An 18,466-nucleotide genomic window follows, 5' to 3' on the forward strand; every position below is an offset into this window, starting at 1 on the left:
AGCAGGAATGAGGGGATAGAGCCTGCAGAAAGATGTGTATCATGGCTGCTGGCTGCAGATTCATGAAGGAAATGGCATGAACATGGATATTCAGTGTTCAAAGCAGGCTAGGTGAGGATGGGTGAGCGCCAAACCACCAGGATGCAGCTTGCCTCCGTCTCTCTGCTGGGCTGGAAAGGCAGAGAGAGGCTTTAACTGAAGTCTCTGCAATGCAGGAGCCTGGCCCTGGCTGCAGCTATGCCTCTGTGTGGTTTTGGTTCCTTCACACAGGAACTGTCACTGCGGTTCTGCCTGTGGGGCACTGAGCTTACACACTGCAGTGTCTTTGCTAAGTCCCTCCTTTTTAGGAAAACCTCCCTACTAGTGAGATTTGCACACAGCCTGTGATCTGAAGGAGGTTTAACCAGCTGAGGCTTGGCCCTGGTCAGGCCAGGATGACATTGGTTAGAGGAAGCAAGCAGAAGGCAAAAGGATTACATTCCCTGGCCAAGCAATCTAAAGATCAGCTTGGTTTATGACAAGCTCAAAAGCACAAAAGTGAGCCTTTGGGGGGACACATTGTAAATGAAGGGGGTATAGGGATCCCACTACCACAGGACAAAGAATAAAATGGCAGAGCTTAACACTAGCACCCACAGGAAAACCAAGAAATTAGGTTATTGTGGTACAGGCTTTAAGACAGTCTTTTCAAATGCAGTAGTAAAATAAGTTCTGCACTTTTCTTAGAATCAAGGGCTGGGTTGGAAGGGACCTTAAAAATCATCTTCAAGGGCAAAGAACCTTTCACTAGACTAGGTTACTTAGAGCCCCTTCCAGCCTGGCCTTGAACACTCCAGGGATGGGGAGTCCACAGCCTCTCTTGTTACCTGTGCCAGGGCCTCACCACCCTTATAGTGAAGAATTTCTTCTGAATATTTAATCTAAATCTGTCCTCTTTCTGCCTAAGGCCATTCGCCCTTGTCCTATCACTCTATGGCCTTGTGAAAAATCCCTCTCCAGCTCTCTTGGAAGCCCCCTTTAGGCACTGGAAGGGGCTTTAAGGTCTCCCTGAAGCCTTCTCTTCTCCTGGCTGAAAAGCCCCAACTCTCTCAGCTTGAAGCAGCAACCCCTTGTTTGCCATGCTGGTTGCAAGGGTTTTGCACTTTAACTTGAAGTTAAAGGATGAAACATAGAATCAATGATAGAAATGGAAAACTTTCTCTCTTGTTTTTCAGGCTGCCAAGTGTACATCAGATGGTATCCTGCGACTAGATCTGGATATAGTAGACAATGGACCACCGACCTTTGATTCCACTATCAGTGAAAGTGACAATGAAGCACCTCAAAAAGAAACTCCAAAGCCCCCTATGCCACCCACAAAACCCACTGGCACAAAAGAAAACCAGGAGGCAGAGAACAATGTTCCTGACCAGGAACATAAAAAACCTCTGTCTCCTCCGCTGCCTCCAGATAAGAAACTTAAGGAAAGCATCAAATCAAAGGACAGTGTGAATGCCAAGGAGGAGGACTCTGGAATTCCAAAGGAGAATGTGGAAGAATCCCAAGCACCAAGTGAGGAGAACAAGGAGAACCTCGGTGAGGTCAGCAACAGGGTTATATCAAAAGCTCCAATTCCACTTCCTAAGAGTGTGCCAGACAAGCTGAAAGTAGCTTGGGACCAACCAACCATTGAACCTAAAAAGACAGAAGACTTGGAATCATCAGGAGATGATGGCAAAGACAACCTGGCTGAGATTGCTGCTACAGACATTTCAAAGCCTCCTGTTCCTCCTAAGGTTTTGGCAGAGAAAATGCTTGCCACAGAGAACTCCAGCCATGGTGACCTGGAAGCTGGGGGCTGGGAAGAGCAGGACTCTGGCAGCTCCAAGTCCCCAGTGAATGGGATCACAGCCAGCGAGGTAGCAGAGTTCACATCCCCAACAGCTGAAACAGAAGAAGGAAATGGGAGGACCGCAGCCGAGAAGGAACTGCAAACTTCAGCAGAAGAGACAGAGATTTCCTTAGCTACAGAAAAAGACCACGAGGGTGTAAAAGCAACTATTGAGAAGAAAGATTCTACAGAAAACACTTCAGTTCTCAAACTTCGCTGTTCTTCTCTGGGAGACTTGCTCTCTGATTCCAAAAATAAACAGAGAGTACTTCCAGGCCAAGGTTTCCCAAAGGATTCCCATCAATGCATAGCTAAAATGGAGGAGAAAGTTGCTAATGAAAGGGAAAAAGCAGAAAAGCTTCTGCAGAAGGTTTTACGTGAAGGTTTGGAACAGGCCCAGGAGGGGAATGGACCCCCAGTGGTGGCAGAGACGTTGCTCAATGAGGCAGTAGAACAGCTTCGGCAAGCTTCACAAGTTTTGCAAGAAATTAAAGGTCTTGGAGAACTGAAAAAAGAAGGAACACAGAAACAGAAAGAAAAGCAAAAGGATCTAGTGACTCTTTATAGGAGAAGTGCTCCCTGACACACTTTGCAGAGACTTCTTTCCCAAAATCAAAGCTAAACATTTGCATTTATGATTTGTACCATTGCTAGGCCAGTGTTTAAAGATGGTGTTTTGCTGTGCACACACCATGTTTGTGGGACAGAATTGAGCTTTCAGTTATACCATCTTTCTTTCTTCATGTTGTACATACCAGTCTGGTTCTAATCCTCTTAGCAGAGCAGAAGGTTACAGGACAGTGAACAGTTTCAAAAATGTGAATGCTCCTTAAGGATTCTGTCCAAAGTCCTTTCAATGGATCAGGCCTTAAAAATTACTAGTAATTAGACCAAGCCAGATTTTTTGAAAGGAGCAGAATGGCTATTCTAGCAAAAGCCCCTGTCTCTCTGTATTTACAGGCAAGCAAATACCAGATTACACTGGCACCTATCTGGTTTTCTCAGTTAAATCATTTAAGGATAAATGTAGTCAGTGTTTGTTCGCTTGCTGGCATGGTTTCCCAGACCACCTGGCCCAGTGACATCTAGGAATGTAAAGATAAACGGTTTAATCTTCTCCAAAGATACTCATAAAACCACATCCACCGTTAAAAAGTGACCTCACACAGAGGCAAACCAAACTGGCCAATTCCTGACTCCAAGTAGTGTCCCTGATGTGGAGCAGCTGTATGAAGGCACTTTGAGGCTGGCTCTGCAGTGCTTTAGGCGTGCTAAGAACTGTGTGAGTGAACACAAGTCTCAAAGCATCATTGCCAGGCAAGTATGGATTGTTCCTCTTTCATTAATAGGGAAATTGAGATTACACTTGGCCTGTGAAAGTGTCTTCTACCAGGACAACACATTTATTATTGAGGAGCGTACCTATCTGATAACTCTGAATTCCTTCAGCATTGTTAGGACCAAATAGCCAGGCATTTGGAGAACTTGTGTTCAGGAGATCCCCAGGAGAGCTGTCACAAAGCAGCTTTGGGGATGTGTGTTCCCTTAGTGTTGTCTTGGGATGTAACTGACAGGAGCATACACATCAGGCAGTGGGTCTGGATGAGATCCCCCTTCCCACTGAACACGTCTCTACCCACTGTGTCCTGGCCAGCCTGAGAGCCATGGTTTGGCCCAGTTCTCTCTAATTTACACACATGGAGGGAAAGGCATTTTGCACACAAAACTTTGGGGCTGGTCCCAATGGCTGAAGTATATGAAAATAAAAATGCATTGCTATGGAAGGGTCTGAGGAAAGCATTGCAGAAGGCTCCAGCACAATTCCCACAGCCTCTCCTGTCCACCACAGTTCCTGTGGCCTTCAGTGATTACAGCAGTGGCAAAATTGTGTCTTTGCACTGTGTAGCCCCATACCCGAGCTGGGCCCTCTCCCCTCTTCTCTGTCCTTGCTTTGAGGAGAATTGTGTGACAGCCCAGAGGGCTTCTCCTTTGCTTGAGCCAGGCTCTGGAAACATGGAAAATGGCAATCTTCCCAGTCTGGTTTTAAGGAGCAACATGCTGCCTAAACTCTTTGTTCAGCACTTTGTTCTTAGCTCATCCGTTTCTTTTTCTCCTCATTTCCCAGGTCCCACAAGTCTGCAGGGGGCTGCAAACACCAACCACAGCAGCAGTAAGGTTTCCTTTGAGCCTCCTCTTAGGCTAGGCATAGGTACTTCATGTATGAGCACAGAAAGGGTGGCTTTGGGCTTCCAAATACCCTGGTTTCTACCACCTGGAGCCAGCAAGACAGATAATGACCATAACTGATGCTTCTGCCTCTTTTGATTAAACTAGTCTTGGTTTTGGTAATGAGTCCCCCTCTCAAGACAGACACAGATGTTGTATGAGAGTTCACTTGTTATTCTGCCACATGGAAAGTTCTACATGGTCAAACACTCAGGGCTCAGGTGCCAAAAAGCTTTGCTTTGAGGCAAGAAGTTTCCAGTGTCCTAAGCCCACCCTGAGGCACACAGCCTGAAGCAAACTCTGGACCGGTGCTATTTGCTGCCATGGGTTCAATGTGAACTCTGGGTCATATTCATCTTTCCAGACACACTTAAAACAAGGGCTAAGAACACAGACAATATTCAGTGCCTATCTGCTATCTAAATGTATTTTTCTGCATGTGCACTTTTGTTTACCGAACACTGTGTGGTATGAATGTGAGCTGTCAGAACCTGGTGTGCACTGGAAGTGGAGGGACACCAGCTCCAGAGAGCAGGCAGGCTTTTGCAAGATGCAGTTCTGTAACAATAGATAGATGGGGGAAAACCCAGTTCACACTAACAGGAGCATACACAAACCAGGGCAAACTCTGGCAACAGGTTCATATCCCAAAGCTGAAGCCAATCCTAAACTTCAGGACAGGCAAATCAAAGCCTGGCACTGAAATCCAGGAGAATGACAACAGCTTATGGGGTAGCTCAGTCCCCTAATTTATACACAAATGCTTTTGCTCTCTCCAGTGTTTTCTTGTGGCAGTGTGTTCTGTGGATACTTGTCTAGCAAAGTGCTGGTGAAAATACCCTGACATCCCTCTCTGTTACAGCCAAACCTACAGGATGTGCTTATATTTACTGTATATTTTTATATTGTACTCAATATTCTAATGAATAAATGTCTGACATGTTACTGAATAGCCATCAGTAGGAATCCTAACAGACAAATACCCCTTACATGTTAGGAAACGGGCAAATTAAATCATTTTTCAACCTACAGCTAATTACTGTATATGCTGTACTAACAGATCTCACTAGATTTGTATTATGTCTTGTAAATAAGTATAACTTAAGTGGAATCTCTGTATCACCCAGTAACTTTACTGCTGCAAATGCTATGGTAGAGACTCTTGGTTTTAACTATTTTTTCTAATAGATTTAGCATTTTCATCCTAAAATATCCAGCCTTCTATGGCAACTCCCATCTTCAGTGTACATCCTGCCACCATGCACTTTTTTTAAAATCTTTCTTTAAACATGCATTTAAACTTGCCTCTAATTCCTGGCTGCACTAAGGTTAGGGGGCTTTGTGCCTGAAAACCCTCTGGGCTTGGAGTGCTGGGGTGTGAGCCTGTGTTTTGGGCTGTGCCACCAGTTTACATGTCTGTGACAGGAAGGAAGTGAGTTTGAAAGTGAGCAAGTGTGGATGACGGTCTGAAAAGCAGCTGCTGCAGCCCGTGGAAAGGCAGCACTTTGTCTCCTGTTTGTAAAGAGCTTTGAGATTTGGCAATAAAACCTCCTTTTGAAAATCTGCTGTTTCAGAGTGACTTTGTCTAAAGCAGAGCAAGGAAGTGCCACTAGAAGCAGCACATTAAGGCTTTGCTCTGAAGGAGGGAATGCTGCACAGGCTGTGGTAAGGCTGAGGTGAGCTTGGTGCTGTGCTAACCACAAGACAGGAGGAAGGAGAAACGCTGGGGCTGCAGCTAGCACAGAGCTGGAGCAGCTGCTGCACACAGGGCAGTTCCTGGCTCATCCCTGCCTGTCAGCTTGGCTGCCCTGGCCAGAAAGCATGGCTGAGGCCAGGATTTCCTTCAGGAAAGCAGTGGGAAGCATCACCTCACCAAGTGCAGTCTCCAGCAGAGCTGGCTGGGCTGTTCTTAACACCTTCATGTGGGCTCACTGGTGTCTACAGAATGTGGAGCCCACTCAGCACTCATTCCTTGGTGAGCAACACCAGAGCCTTGTTCCTCTGCCCAGATGCCAGGAAGCTGCAGGAAGAGAAGGGGGTGGTATCCCAGTGACTGCTTCCCTTCTGGAATAACAGGTCAGAAATTGGTCAAAAGTAGGTAAGAAGTAGGTTCAAACGTTATGAGGAAGCAGGGAAAAGAGTGCAAGTGTACGTGCCATCCTGTTGCACAATAAGAACACTCATTTGGGTAAAAAATTGTGGTTAGCAAACCCTCTAACCCCTTGTTGGGAAAGGGGTGGTTCCTCAAAGGAACCTCTAAAACACAGGGTGATTTCTAAAAATATACTGTAGAGAAAGGCACTCTCTTCTCTCATTAAGAAAACACACAACACATCACACTTCAGCCTGAAATTGGTGTTGATAAGGAAGGGAAATATCTAGCACTATGTGAAATAATATGTCAAAAAATGCAAAAGAAAACATACATAGTATTGGCATATGAATAATTTGTCTGACTTGCTCTTAATTAAATGGATATTTATGGTTTACTGCTTTGAAGTGACTGTCTTGTGCAATAAACTGAATTAGACAATGCAGGTCCTAGATTCCTTACTGTGATCCTACAGAACTCAATAATTTCCTACTGAAAAGGAGCAGAAAGATCTCTTCCAGTCCCAGGGGGCCAGAAGGTTTACTACAGCCTGAGCTAGCCTACACTGATGACTAATTATTCTTGCTATTAAAAAATGCGTGTTTTATCTTAAACATGACTCATCAAGAGTGAAGCTCTCCAACATTTCCCCTTTCCAGTTTAAGACTCAGAAGATTCATAGACGCAAAAGGTACCCACAGTGTTTAGAGAACGGAGATCACTGTTTTGTTATGCTGTGAAAATTCACACACTTCAAAAAGCCAGTGCTTAATTTGTTCCAGGAAACTTCATCACTGTGTTCTAGAGCCTTACCTCACAGCTACCAGCCACCATATTCCTGTGATAACCACTGGTAGGAGATGTTACAAACCATTAACAGACTCAGGGAATGACAAACCTCACAGGCTGTTCAGGTCTTTAACCCTGGCCTCCCTCTCACTGAGGAGTTGTGAGATGATCAATGTGCCCCTGCAGACGCTGCTCTCATCTCCTCAGCCTGGCCTGCTCTCCCAAAATGGATCCTCTTCTTCTGCTCTACATTTCAGTTCTCATCTTTCCTTACTTTTCCATCTCATGCCCCTTCTTTGCCAGAACTGTGTTGACAGAAACTTTCCAAAAGTTTTAGTTGTGCAGCTGCCAAGAAAATCTTTACTCCCACTGTCATCAGATTCACAATCCAGTTTCTACATCCCCTGCATCTACAATCCCCATTTTTACATTTCCTATTTCCACCCCATGCCCATGAAGGATGTTTGTGCTTCAGAACATGGGCATTCTTTAAATGAATTTTAAAATTGCTAGCTCAAAATAAATGAATTAAAGGCATCAAAATGTTCAAAGCTAGAACTGCCTCTCTTGGTGATTCTTTTATAGTGTCTTCCAGTACAAAGACCTAAAGGTGTTTTGTAGCCATGAATTAATTTTGCCTTGTGGTGCACCCAGGAGAGATGGCAGAGCCTCTCACCCTGCAGCATGAAGGCAAAGGCACAGAGCATTGAAGAGGTGGGCTCCAAACCCATTCTCCTGCAGCAGATACTTTTATTTTTAGTTGGTGAACTAGTGACATTTTGCAATAAACATTGAATAACCAGAATATCCGATGACCACATGAAGTGCCTCTAAAAACAGAAAAAAAACAAACAAACAAGGCCAATTCTGAGAACTTGTCCCTTGATGACTTTTCTAACCCTTAACAGGGATTGGGATGAACATCCAAATTCTGCTTGTTTTGGACAATATGACAGTTAAAGAACTTGTATTCCCAGGCCATAAGTGAATAAGACATACTATGAAAATACTATATATATCTATAATAGTTAAAATATTGTTTATTTAAAACAAGAAATAAGAACTTGAAGTATTTTGGAGATATTCTGGGGGAAAAGACAAAGCCATGTGGAGCAGAGACTATCAGGAGAAGAGGTCAGAGGCAGGAAGAGGGCAAGACATGGGAATGCAATGCCAAGTACTAGCTGTCATTCATGGGTAAGGATATGACATTTATGCAATGCAAACAGAGTCAAACTCTCCTTCCCCACAGAACTACACAGCAGGACAAATACAGAAATGAGGATATTTGAATGCTAATAACTGACTTTTCCCTTTATTGAAACATTTAATTCCCTCTTGGTCTCTAAATAGTTTCAGATGCTTGTGAAGTTCTTAACTATATTAATATTTTTCCTTTTCCATTCCACAAAAAACTTTAGTTTTGGAGGAAAGATATTTTTTCATTCCAGAGAAATGTGCCTTGCACAGAAAGAAATGTTTCTTAGAGGACAAATTCTAATCTGTTTTAGATACAAGTTATCTAGCACACCACTGCACACTGGGATATTTATCACTGAAATTGATAAAACATAAGATCTCCAGAAGTCCAACAAGATATGCAAGCCAGCATGACTAACTGGGCAAGGATCCGTGCAAACAAAACTGCAAGTTCCTCAGTTATTTCATTTGCGACAAGAAGTGAGTTTTGAAATGCTGGCAAAGTCTTCTGGGTTTGTTTAGACTACATTACCATGACAGCAAAGCACTGCCCAGCTCTTCATGTATTGTACAGCTTTGCAAGAGACTGGTGAGGGGAAGTTCAAAGGAAAAAACATGGCCAGATGTCATATGGGAGATCACAGGAGATACCCCAGCCCATGTATAACCTTTCTCTCCAACCACAGAGATTTTGACAGGTTCTTTCTCTGGAGTAATGCTGAATTTTCAACAGCATGGGTTGAATTTCCAGAGCAAGGCAAATATATTCCACTTGTTTTCCAAGAGCTAATGAACTTGTGAAAGGTCAGCAGTGCAAACAACAGTCATGTACTCAAAGGGCAGGACTGCTCTCAGCTTAGCCACACTTCTGCTCTTCCATCCAGGTGGGTTCAAAACCACCTACCTAGGGTGGAATCAGGGCCTCGTGGGAGTTGCTGGTGAGAAATTTTCTGGCAAAACATTTTCAGATCAAAACAGTAATGCAAGGCTGTTATCAGAGAACTGCAGATGTGGAAAGGTGCACTGGTTTAAAAACTGCAAAAAATAATTTTGAGAAGTTGACATTTCAAAAGGTGACAATTTTGCTCTGCAGCTCGAAAACATGATTTCAACACTTTGGCTTACAATTTCTTAAGTAACTAACCCAAGCATTTTTAAAAATATGAAATTACATATTTTGATGAAGCTCATGTGATTGCTTCTTGTTTTCTCACAAAAGTTTTAAAATTTTTAAAATGTTTTTCCTTGTTCTAGATAAAGGGAAGAAAATTTAAGCCTTTGGGAAAGCTGAGAAGATCTGAAAGCTCTTTCAGTCCTATCTAGGCAAAGTAGGATTCCTGTCCATTTTATTCAAAATGAGGCATAAGGTTCCAGCCTGGCTCCTCTGCTCCTCAAAGGGACATTGTTTCATTCTGAGATGATCCAGGCAGTCCACGAGCTGTGGTCCATTTATTTTGTCTCAAGACAACAGTAGCTGCACAGGTACAGGATTGGTTTTTTAAATGAGAGAAAATGCCCACACAATACCAGTAAATTTGCTGACATCAAAAGGAATCCTCAGAACGTCTGTAAGGAGTTTGGTCTCATTCCTGTGACAAGTTTGCATTTTCAGTACTAAACACAAGAGATGTAAATTTAGGGGCTTGCAGCCAAGGCCACCACTCCTATAGAATGGAAAGAGCACAGGCTGTTCTCTACAGCTCCTGTTCTGCTCATTGAGACAGAGGCAGAGGGCAACATCCACAGCAGCCCCACCATGGTCAGACATCCCTCCCATGGCCTGTGAGACCTGGCAGCAGAACAGAAGGAATTTTTCAGCCTCCAAATCAGGACCCTTGGAGGACCCTTCCCATTGACCACAGTGAATAACAGCAAACTGAAATGCAGCCACTGCCTATCCCAGTCCCCTGGCGTTTAACAGATACTTGCATTGGTTAATTATCACCAGTCCTGTCCTAGCTAGAGCTCCCAAATATTGCAACAAACTGCTTCAGGCAAGAACAAGCACACAGGGGTCTGCACACGCCAGAAATACCATGGGAATAGAAAGCATCTGGGTTTGAAGATGCAGCATCCACAGATTGGCTCTGCACAAATGCACTGATGAGGAGAGCCAGCCACTGGGTTCTGACCCCAATTTCTAGATTCAGCAACCAACAGAGGCCAACGGAGTTTAATTATGATTTTTTTTCCAAGCGGTTGGGCACTCAGCTGAGTTCCAGTGGCTGTAACTCAGCTGTGTTACAAGCCATCTCCAGCAAGAAGGCACTGGAGCAGGAGGTAATTGAGGGTTGGCTCCCAGAGGGAATTTTCCCTTAAAAGGATAACTACATTGTCATGAAGAAACCAGCTCACTTCCACTGCCCGCAGAGCTTTCTGCGAGCACGGCTGCCAGAGCTGGGGGTGGTGGTGGGTATTGAGAGCAGGCAGGCAGGAGCAGCAGGGCAGTGCCTGCTCCCTACAGGGCAGTGCCTGCTCCCTGCATGCCACAGCTACTGCAGCCTCGCTCAGCCATGCTCTGCCATGAAGGGCTGCAGGCAGCCCCAGGAGGTCACTTCAGTGCCATGTAACAAGAGGCCAACTGCCATCATCTGCTTGAGGCAAAAAGAAACCCAAGTGAGCGATTGCAACCCAAAAAAAACCCAAAACCCTCACAAGAAGCATTTGCACTCAAAATGAGCAATATTTTCAGAGAGGGGAAGGCAGTGTACCAGCTGAAAGTGTGCCAAAGAATATTTCTGATTAAATATTTTTCCACCAGAAAATAACCAACATCCCAGCTTTTAATTTGAGAATTTGTGGAACAATTCTTATCAAAACTCTTAAGATGGGATCCAGGAGAATGATGAAAGAGCAGAACCCCATGGTGGGTGGCCTCCCACCCAGCAGCAGGCCACTGAGAAGGGAGAGCCAGGTTTAAGGCCAAGTTCCCCTCTGGAAGACTCAGCCTGTTGACTTGAGCCTCAGCTTCCCATAACCAAGAGGAAACTGCCTTAGCTCTAACATAGCCCTGCTCCATAGCCAGGATACTTCCTTGTCCTCTGGACAGCCCACCCACCTGGAGCTTTGCACTGTGCTCCCTTGTGCAGCTTTTACATGGAATGAAGCTGGAATGGGCAAGGCTGGGTTTGGCCCAGCTGTAGTGGCAAGCACCAATTCCCACCTCACAGCTAAAGCTTCTCTTGGGTGAGGTTTTCAACTCTGACTCATGCTTCTGTCTCTAGCACAGAATAAGCCACCTATCACACTGCAAGAGAGGGAACCAGAGCCTGGTGTTTCCCTGCACCCTGATGAGAGGACAAAATATGTGCAAGTGAGCAACAGCTAGGTCTGAAATGAGCAGAGACTCCTGAGCTGGCAGTGCAACAGAGGCTTACATAGAGCAAAACACCATCCCTTTCTTTGAGGACTGGCAGCCCACAGAACCCCAAGCAGCTCGAGTTCTTCTATTGCAGTGAGGAGTCCAGCCCAGAGAGTGGGTGAGACAGATTTCTGGTGACCAACACGTCATCACTGCTGGAAGCAGGAGCTCCTAGTACTGAGCACCCTTAAGAGATAGACCACCAGCAACCTCCTCCAGACCACAGAGGTCAGCTCAGGAGCTGCAGCAATTCTGCAGCTGCTCCCAGTTCTGCCTGGTGGTTGCTCTATCTGGTCCCATCCTGTTACTACTATCTTTGTGAAGTGTCCACTTGAAATAGTCCTATTTCAGGAACTCCACAAACAGCCATGGAGATTCAGCACACTTCCTCTTCGCTTTAGGGGTAGAAAATTTTATTTTCTAATCAGTCTTCCTCTGTAGAAAGAAGTATTAAAAGCTTCAGCAAAGTGTATTAGTGTCGATAAACAGAAACTCACCCAGAGCAAAACAGCAGAAAGCTGAATTACAGGTGGCTACAGGCACAGACTGGTTGCATTTGGCTTTTTTTTTCTATGAGTAACAGCAAGAAAATGAGTCAGACTCTATGGCTGAGTCACAGTGAGTGAATATAAACTTGCTTTTCAAACCAAGAGAACTTGGGCAGGTGGAGGAAGAGCTCTATATAATCTGCCCTGGATAAACACAGCATGGTCCCTCCATGTGCAAGTCCTGCTCCAGGGCCTAGGATCTGTAAGCCTGTCCCAAAGGAAGACCTCGTGGTGGAAATATATGATAAACATATGAGAACATCTGCCTTCTGTTTCCTGTGCTGTGTACAGATTATCTCTCTCTACAGATAACCCTGTCCTTCTCAAAGAGAAAGCTGGGGTTGTGCTTTAAAAACGCTGCTGATATCAGTGACAATTTGAGTTCAGTTCATTCTGTACCTGTTCTCTGACCACGTGTATCACCACATCTCAGCACCATCTGCTCAACACCTGAGTGATGTGATTACACATCTGCCCGGGGTTGTTTGTTCCCTCATCCCTCCTGAGCACTGAAGCCAGAGGCAGGATAGGCAAAGTGTGCTTTCTGCATTCACGTGCGCTCTCTCCACACACAGAGAGGAGCTGACGCCCAGCTGAGCTCCCCCACCTCCTCTCCACTGCTGTCATTATTTTCCATGTTGCTTGTTGAGCCCAGCAGTGAAGAAGCCCTGGAAATGCAGAAGCCCATGTCAGAGCACGATCACCAGCAACTGCAGCAGAGGACTTGAAAGGGAAGCCTGGTGGGCTGCAGTAAAGTAAAAATCATCAGGCTACAATGTGACATCAGCAAAGCTCCTTGTAGAACTCAAGACTCCAGCTGCTGTCCCAGCCCCCTCCCCCTGCCTCCAATTCCAAGACCATAAAATTACTCATTAGGCTTGGAACAAAACGCTCCTGGTGCACTTGCATGTGGCTGGAGGCAGAGACAGATGTTTTGGGCTCTGGAAGAAAATTGCTGAGAGACAGAAATGAAACACTTCCAAAGCTGCACTGTGCTTGCCTGCTCCTGTTGGACTGCATGGGGGTCAGATTAGAAGGGAGCAATGGCATCACTGAGCAACCCTTTGCTTCCACTTAGCTTTTATTAAATCCTCAAACACAATTTTCTGTTTCACTTCAAGTTTTGCACTGAGTCCTTCAGCATGGCATAAGAGCAGCTCAGGGCTGCACCTCTGGAAGTAGGTTTCAGCACTTTGGGTTTATGGTTAAAAGATCCTACACTTCAGCTGCACTTTTGTCTTGAAAAGAACAGGGAGAGATCGCCTTTAGGAGCCAGACAATCCTCAGAGGCCCGGCAAGCAGAGGATCCTCCCTCTTTTTACACATGCAGTAAAGTGAGAATAAAAACATTGCCTGCAGGCATGTCAGTGAGGGGATTAGGATGCAATGTCCCGATTATAGCTTGGTTTATCCGAGGCAGCCGTTCCCACCTCCCATAACCAAACACTTGCTCAGTTAACCATCACATTCAAACGAGGGAGGGCAGTGACTCCAGCTTCATCACTCCATTTCTCTTTTAAATTCAACAAAGAATATTCTGCCTTTAGATCCTTTTCTGCTACATTTGCTTTTGGTCACACAGTAGATATTTTAAGACCATACTACTGTTTAAGACCATACTACTGGTCAAGCCTGGTCTTCAGACACTAAATCTGAACACAATGGGCTCATATAGACCTCCCTCAGCCAAGCATCACAGAAATAACAAATTTTTTCTCCTACAGTTATTTCTCAGGTATCATCCAGGTACAAAAGACACTGGGGAGGTATTTTTTTCCCTCTCACGTATTCCTGCAGGATAGATGTAGGCCCAATTCTCCACAGCTGGAAGGAGAATACATCGAGCTGGAAGATGTAGTGGCAATATGTCAGTAAGCTCCATGTGGAGGCCAGGGATCAGCAGGAGTGGCCTGGCGGTCAGGAACAACCCCTACCACAGCGCTAATTACATGTAAGCTTCACTTTCAAAGCTACATAGAAGCTTAAGCTCATTTATCTTTACAAGGGTTTAAAGGCCTATCAGCTTTGGGAAGTAAGAGTGACAGGAGAGGGAAGTGCCAAATCACCAGCTCAAACTTCCAGTTGCTGTTAATATGGACTGAGCCATCTGTGTCAGCGCCATGCAGTGCACTGGCAAGGCTCACTCACCAGCCCTGTCTGACATCTCTGCCTGGTTCCTTGAGACTTTTTCTTACCAACAAACAAACAAACAAACCCTTCAGTTTCTCTAACATGATTTCCTCGCAATCCCATAATACTGGATTATTCCTAAGCCTAAAGCAAAGAACATCACTTTGTGATTCAGGCTGCTTCCTGAGCTAGGAGTAACAGCTCTGCTGAAATACCTCATTCTGTGCTGTCTGAAACACTACACAGCATGAGCCGAGTCTGGGAAGACAGGAAAAATGGAATTACAGGCTCGTGAAATGGACACTGACAAAAACCTGAAATGTCAAGCTCACTCAGATGCAGTCTGTGTTTAATCCAGTCATCAGACAGTCTCTGTTTAGCTAAATATTTTACTTCAGAATTGGGCCTGAATTATTATTGGCAAAGCATCCAAGCTCCACAGGTCCCTCTAACAAGCTGTTCCTCTGTGGAAGCCTTGCAAGGAAATGAATGCAGCCTTTGAGGAAACTGCTGGAACCCTTCTCAGGCTTCCAGAGTGGGTTTGTGGAGTCCCGTTAGGTGTCCAGGCCTTCTGAAAGCTCCATATGTTGAGTGTTAGAAGCTACAGGGCTGATGTTTGTGTGCATTTCTGGGATGTTCCCAGAGGAGTTCTGGCTCCGCAGCATGTCACAGGAACAGAGTTATCAAAGAAAGCACCAAAAATAACCTAGTCTACAGAACAACTAAAAGCCAAACCCAGACAAAAAATAAATAAGCTGGAGCCACACATGAAGCCATGTAGCCAGAGCTGAAACGTGTATTCCATTCTAATGGGACATATCTGACAGAGCACAGAACTGGCATGGTCGGCCCCTTGTGAATACCCACAGCAGGGACATAAAGAAGCACAAACACACAATTCCTCATCAATGGCAGCTGTGTACCACAGTGCCCAAAGATCTGGTTCAGGTGCTGCCAGGCAGAGCCCATGGCTGCTATCTCAGCACACTGGCAAGTTTGACACCCTGTCACGTACAAACAGTCCGTCAGCACTGAAAGAGGAACGTGGTCATCCCCTCTCCCATGCAATATTCAATTTCCTCTCTGTGCCAGCATATGCCAAAAAAGACAATCCTCCAAGGATGGAAGCTGTTCCTTGTTCCTCAAGCCAGGCTCCCCTTCTGTGGGCAGCTCCAGAGAAGCAGAAGCTTGGCTTCCCAAATTACAGGCAGCTGCAGGCAGGAGGAGTCACCTTCCAGTTTTGTTTCCAAAGAAAGATTATAAATTAAAGTCCAATTTGCTAAACCTCTAGGTAAGCAACTGTTTCTGCATAAACACATACTGGTTTGTGGGCTGTATTACATGGCTAACTGCAAATCTGACTGGCTTGAAAATCACACTGTATACAACCAAACCAGGGAGCTAGCAGAGGCACATTTTAAAATTACATGGATTTAAGCAGCCTGGCTCATGATTTTTGAATGCGATCAAAAATAATGATTATCCTAAAGCAGAACCTAAAAATTGTGCCTGCAAAATAAGAGCACAAAATTCTCTGACAGAGAGCTTCACTTCTAAGTAAGAACGAGCACAAAGCTGGCTCAGCTAAAAATATTCTTCAAGTGAAATAAAACTGAAGATTTTAACACCATCCTGAAGATGGGGTCAATGTCTGGAATATTTTGCAAAAAGAGGTCAAATTGCCACCTCCCCTGTCATTCTTTGTGCTACAACATTAGTGGAAAAATCCAAGAGCTGTTTTAGGTCTGTTAGCTAATAAATGGATCCCCAGGCGAATGTTCAATGTCGTTAATAAATTGTCACAGCATTCTGTACTTAGTATCAGCAGAAAGTCTTGGTCCCTTCCACCCCTGCACACATACCACTTTGGGAAGGACAGAAGGAACTGCCTACATTGCCTTTTTTTGTGCCTGCTGGAAACATCCAAGCTCACAAACAGATGCGAACTCTCAGTGCATCTGCGCTGTTCCTCCTCCGAGATCAGCATTAACCCGCAGGAGAGCCGTGGGTGATGAGTCCTGGCTGATTCAAGCTCTGGAAGACAATGACATTAACAGTGGCAGTTTAAATCCAGACGGCTTTCCATCCAAGGATCTCTTACAGCATAACAAAAGGCTAGCATGAGCCGGAGGTCCCATCTACGGCTGGGATGCACAGTACCTCCACAGTCCGTGCAAGCGGGGATTATTCCCAGCCCCCAGGCACCAGGATACCCAGTGGGAAGGGCTCAGCCTTTCTCAGTCACTCCTGCTGGCGCCGTTCCAGTTTGTCTGAAGACACTTAAATATTCATCGAGAAAGCGCAAGACTCCGTCTTGCCGGGTGCACAGATTGCTCCGCAGGGAAACAGGACACCTGCCTTCTCCACTCCCTGCTCCATCAAATCATTAATTATTTAAAATAACAGGAAAGAGTAAGAAAAAGTCTCCGCATCAGACATGCCTGCAGCCTGTTGTTTACGGTGCTCTCTGGGGTCTTGTGTGGCCCGAGGTTTGCATCTCCCCTCCGGCAGAAACATGGATCAAGCCCAGCTTTCTCCTTTCCTCGGGGAGGATGCTCTACCCGCTAAGCTATTGTACAAAAGAAGGGTTTCCCCTTTATCCAGACAGACCTTATGTTCACTTTTCCTACCAGAGAGTCTTTTTTTTTTTTTAACTTCAGTTCGAATAAAAGGCAAACAAAACACAAATCCAAATCTCTCAGAGAAGCAGCTATCCATAAACCTCCACACATTCTGTATTTGTTCAAGAGCTTAGGGTCCACCTCCCCATTTCACAGCTGGGAAGGCCAAGCCGTAGTGATCCAACTGCATCAGCAAGCACTTGGCTACTGAATCCATCGGTGATGGGATTCAATGAAATGGAAACCACTCTCTCCCTGCCCTAAAGACAGTTCTGGTGTAGCTGTGTACAGAGGGGCATGTTTTGAGTAGTAGAGGGTCTCCCCCCATCTTCCCACACACCAAATGCCCCGCGCTCTCTCACAGGAGCAGCACGGATCCACACAAGGGTCCCCGAGATCGGGATGTACCCCAAAACTGTCTCGAGCCCAGGGAACAGCCCCATCTGCACCCTGGACTCTACTGCTAGAGCAGGAAGTCGTGGCAGGTGAACAGCACTGGCACCCTCATGTGGTGACAGGCACCAGAGTGAGCTCACAGTCAAAATCAGTGGTACAGCGATACTTCTCCCCAGGGACTTCTCCAGGGAGTCCTGACAAAGACCATCTGTGGGCCAGCATGGTCTAGGGACGGGATACAAACCTGATGTCACCTCTCCTCTCCTGAGACCAGCAGCAAAGAACGACAGAATGATCTGGGCTGGAAGGGACTTTAAGGATCATCCAGTTCCACCACCTTCCATGGGCAGGGACACTTTCCACTATCCCAGGGTGCTGCAAGCCCCATCCAATCTGGCCTTGGATGCTTCCAGGGATGGGGCTTCATACAAGGTCTCCCCGGAGCTCTCTCTTCTCCAGGCTGAACACCTCCAGCTCTCCCAGTCTGGCTCCAAAGCAGAGGTGCTCCAACCCTTGGAGAATTTCTGTGGCCTCCTCTAGACTCAGTCCAGCTCCTCCATGTCCTTCTTATGTTGGGGAGCCCAGAGATGGAAGCAGTTTTACAGGGGAGGAGTGCTGTGGGGGATCCACAGAAACTGATCTGATTTTCCCCAAAACCTGAGCTTAACCTGGTTTCTTCCTTATCATACTATCAAAATGGAGAACAAAATAAAAGATAAAACCAGCCCAGACGCTGAAACTGGAGAATTTACTAAAACTCTGAGGGAAAAGCCCTTTTGCCCCCTCCTGCACCTGCTGAGGGACGTGTGGTATCAAGAGCACCTCATTCCCAGGAAACATCAACCCCTGAGCCCTGCTTTCAGGGGAAAACAAAAACAAAAACAACCCACCGTATTTCCTCCTGCTTAGAAATCCCTCTCCTCCCTAACTGCTCTGGAAACAGAATTAAATTAATTTTAAATTAAACCACCCACCACCTCGAAGCAGCAGCACTCAGCAGAGCCGCGCTGAGGTGAAGGGCGGCACCTGGCCGAAATGGCGGCAGCTGGATGTCCCCATTCCCCAAACGGCCCGAAAATACCGTGTTTGCCAAGAAATGGGCTTGTTTTATGAGCTTTTGCTTTAAAGAGCAGCAAAAAGAGCAGCTCGGCGGCGGCGAGGTGGCCTGCGAGGAGGCGGGGACGCGCCTGTCAGCCCGCTCTGAGGCGGCGGGGACGCGCCTGTCAGCCCGCT

At 45.9% G+C, this 18,466-nt stretch overlaps 1 protein-coding gene across 1 annotated transcript in view; it reads left to right on the plus strand.

Moving 5' to 3' along the window:
* Positions 1-5,659, plus strand: part of PLEKHO2 (pleckstrin homology domain containing O2) — a 24,216-nt gene extending 18,557 nt beyond the window's left edge. The window contains 1 exon segment of the mRNA XM_014308349.2: positions 1,215-5,659. Coding sequence (XP_014163824.1) covers positions 1,215-2,453 — 1,239 coding nt within the window. The 3' untranslated portion in view covers positions 2,454-5,659.
* Positions 5,660-18,466: the final 12,807 nt, after the last annotated feature.

This window comes from Geospiza fortis, unplaced genomic scaffold (genome assembly GCF_000277835.1).
Source record: "Geospiza fortis unplaced genomic scaffold, GeoFor_1.0 scaffold2, whole genome shotgun sequence".
Lineage (NCBI taxonomy): Eukaryota > Metazoa > Chordata > Aves > Passeriformes > Thraupidae > Geospiza > Geospiza fortis.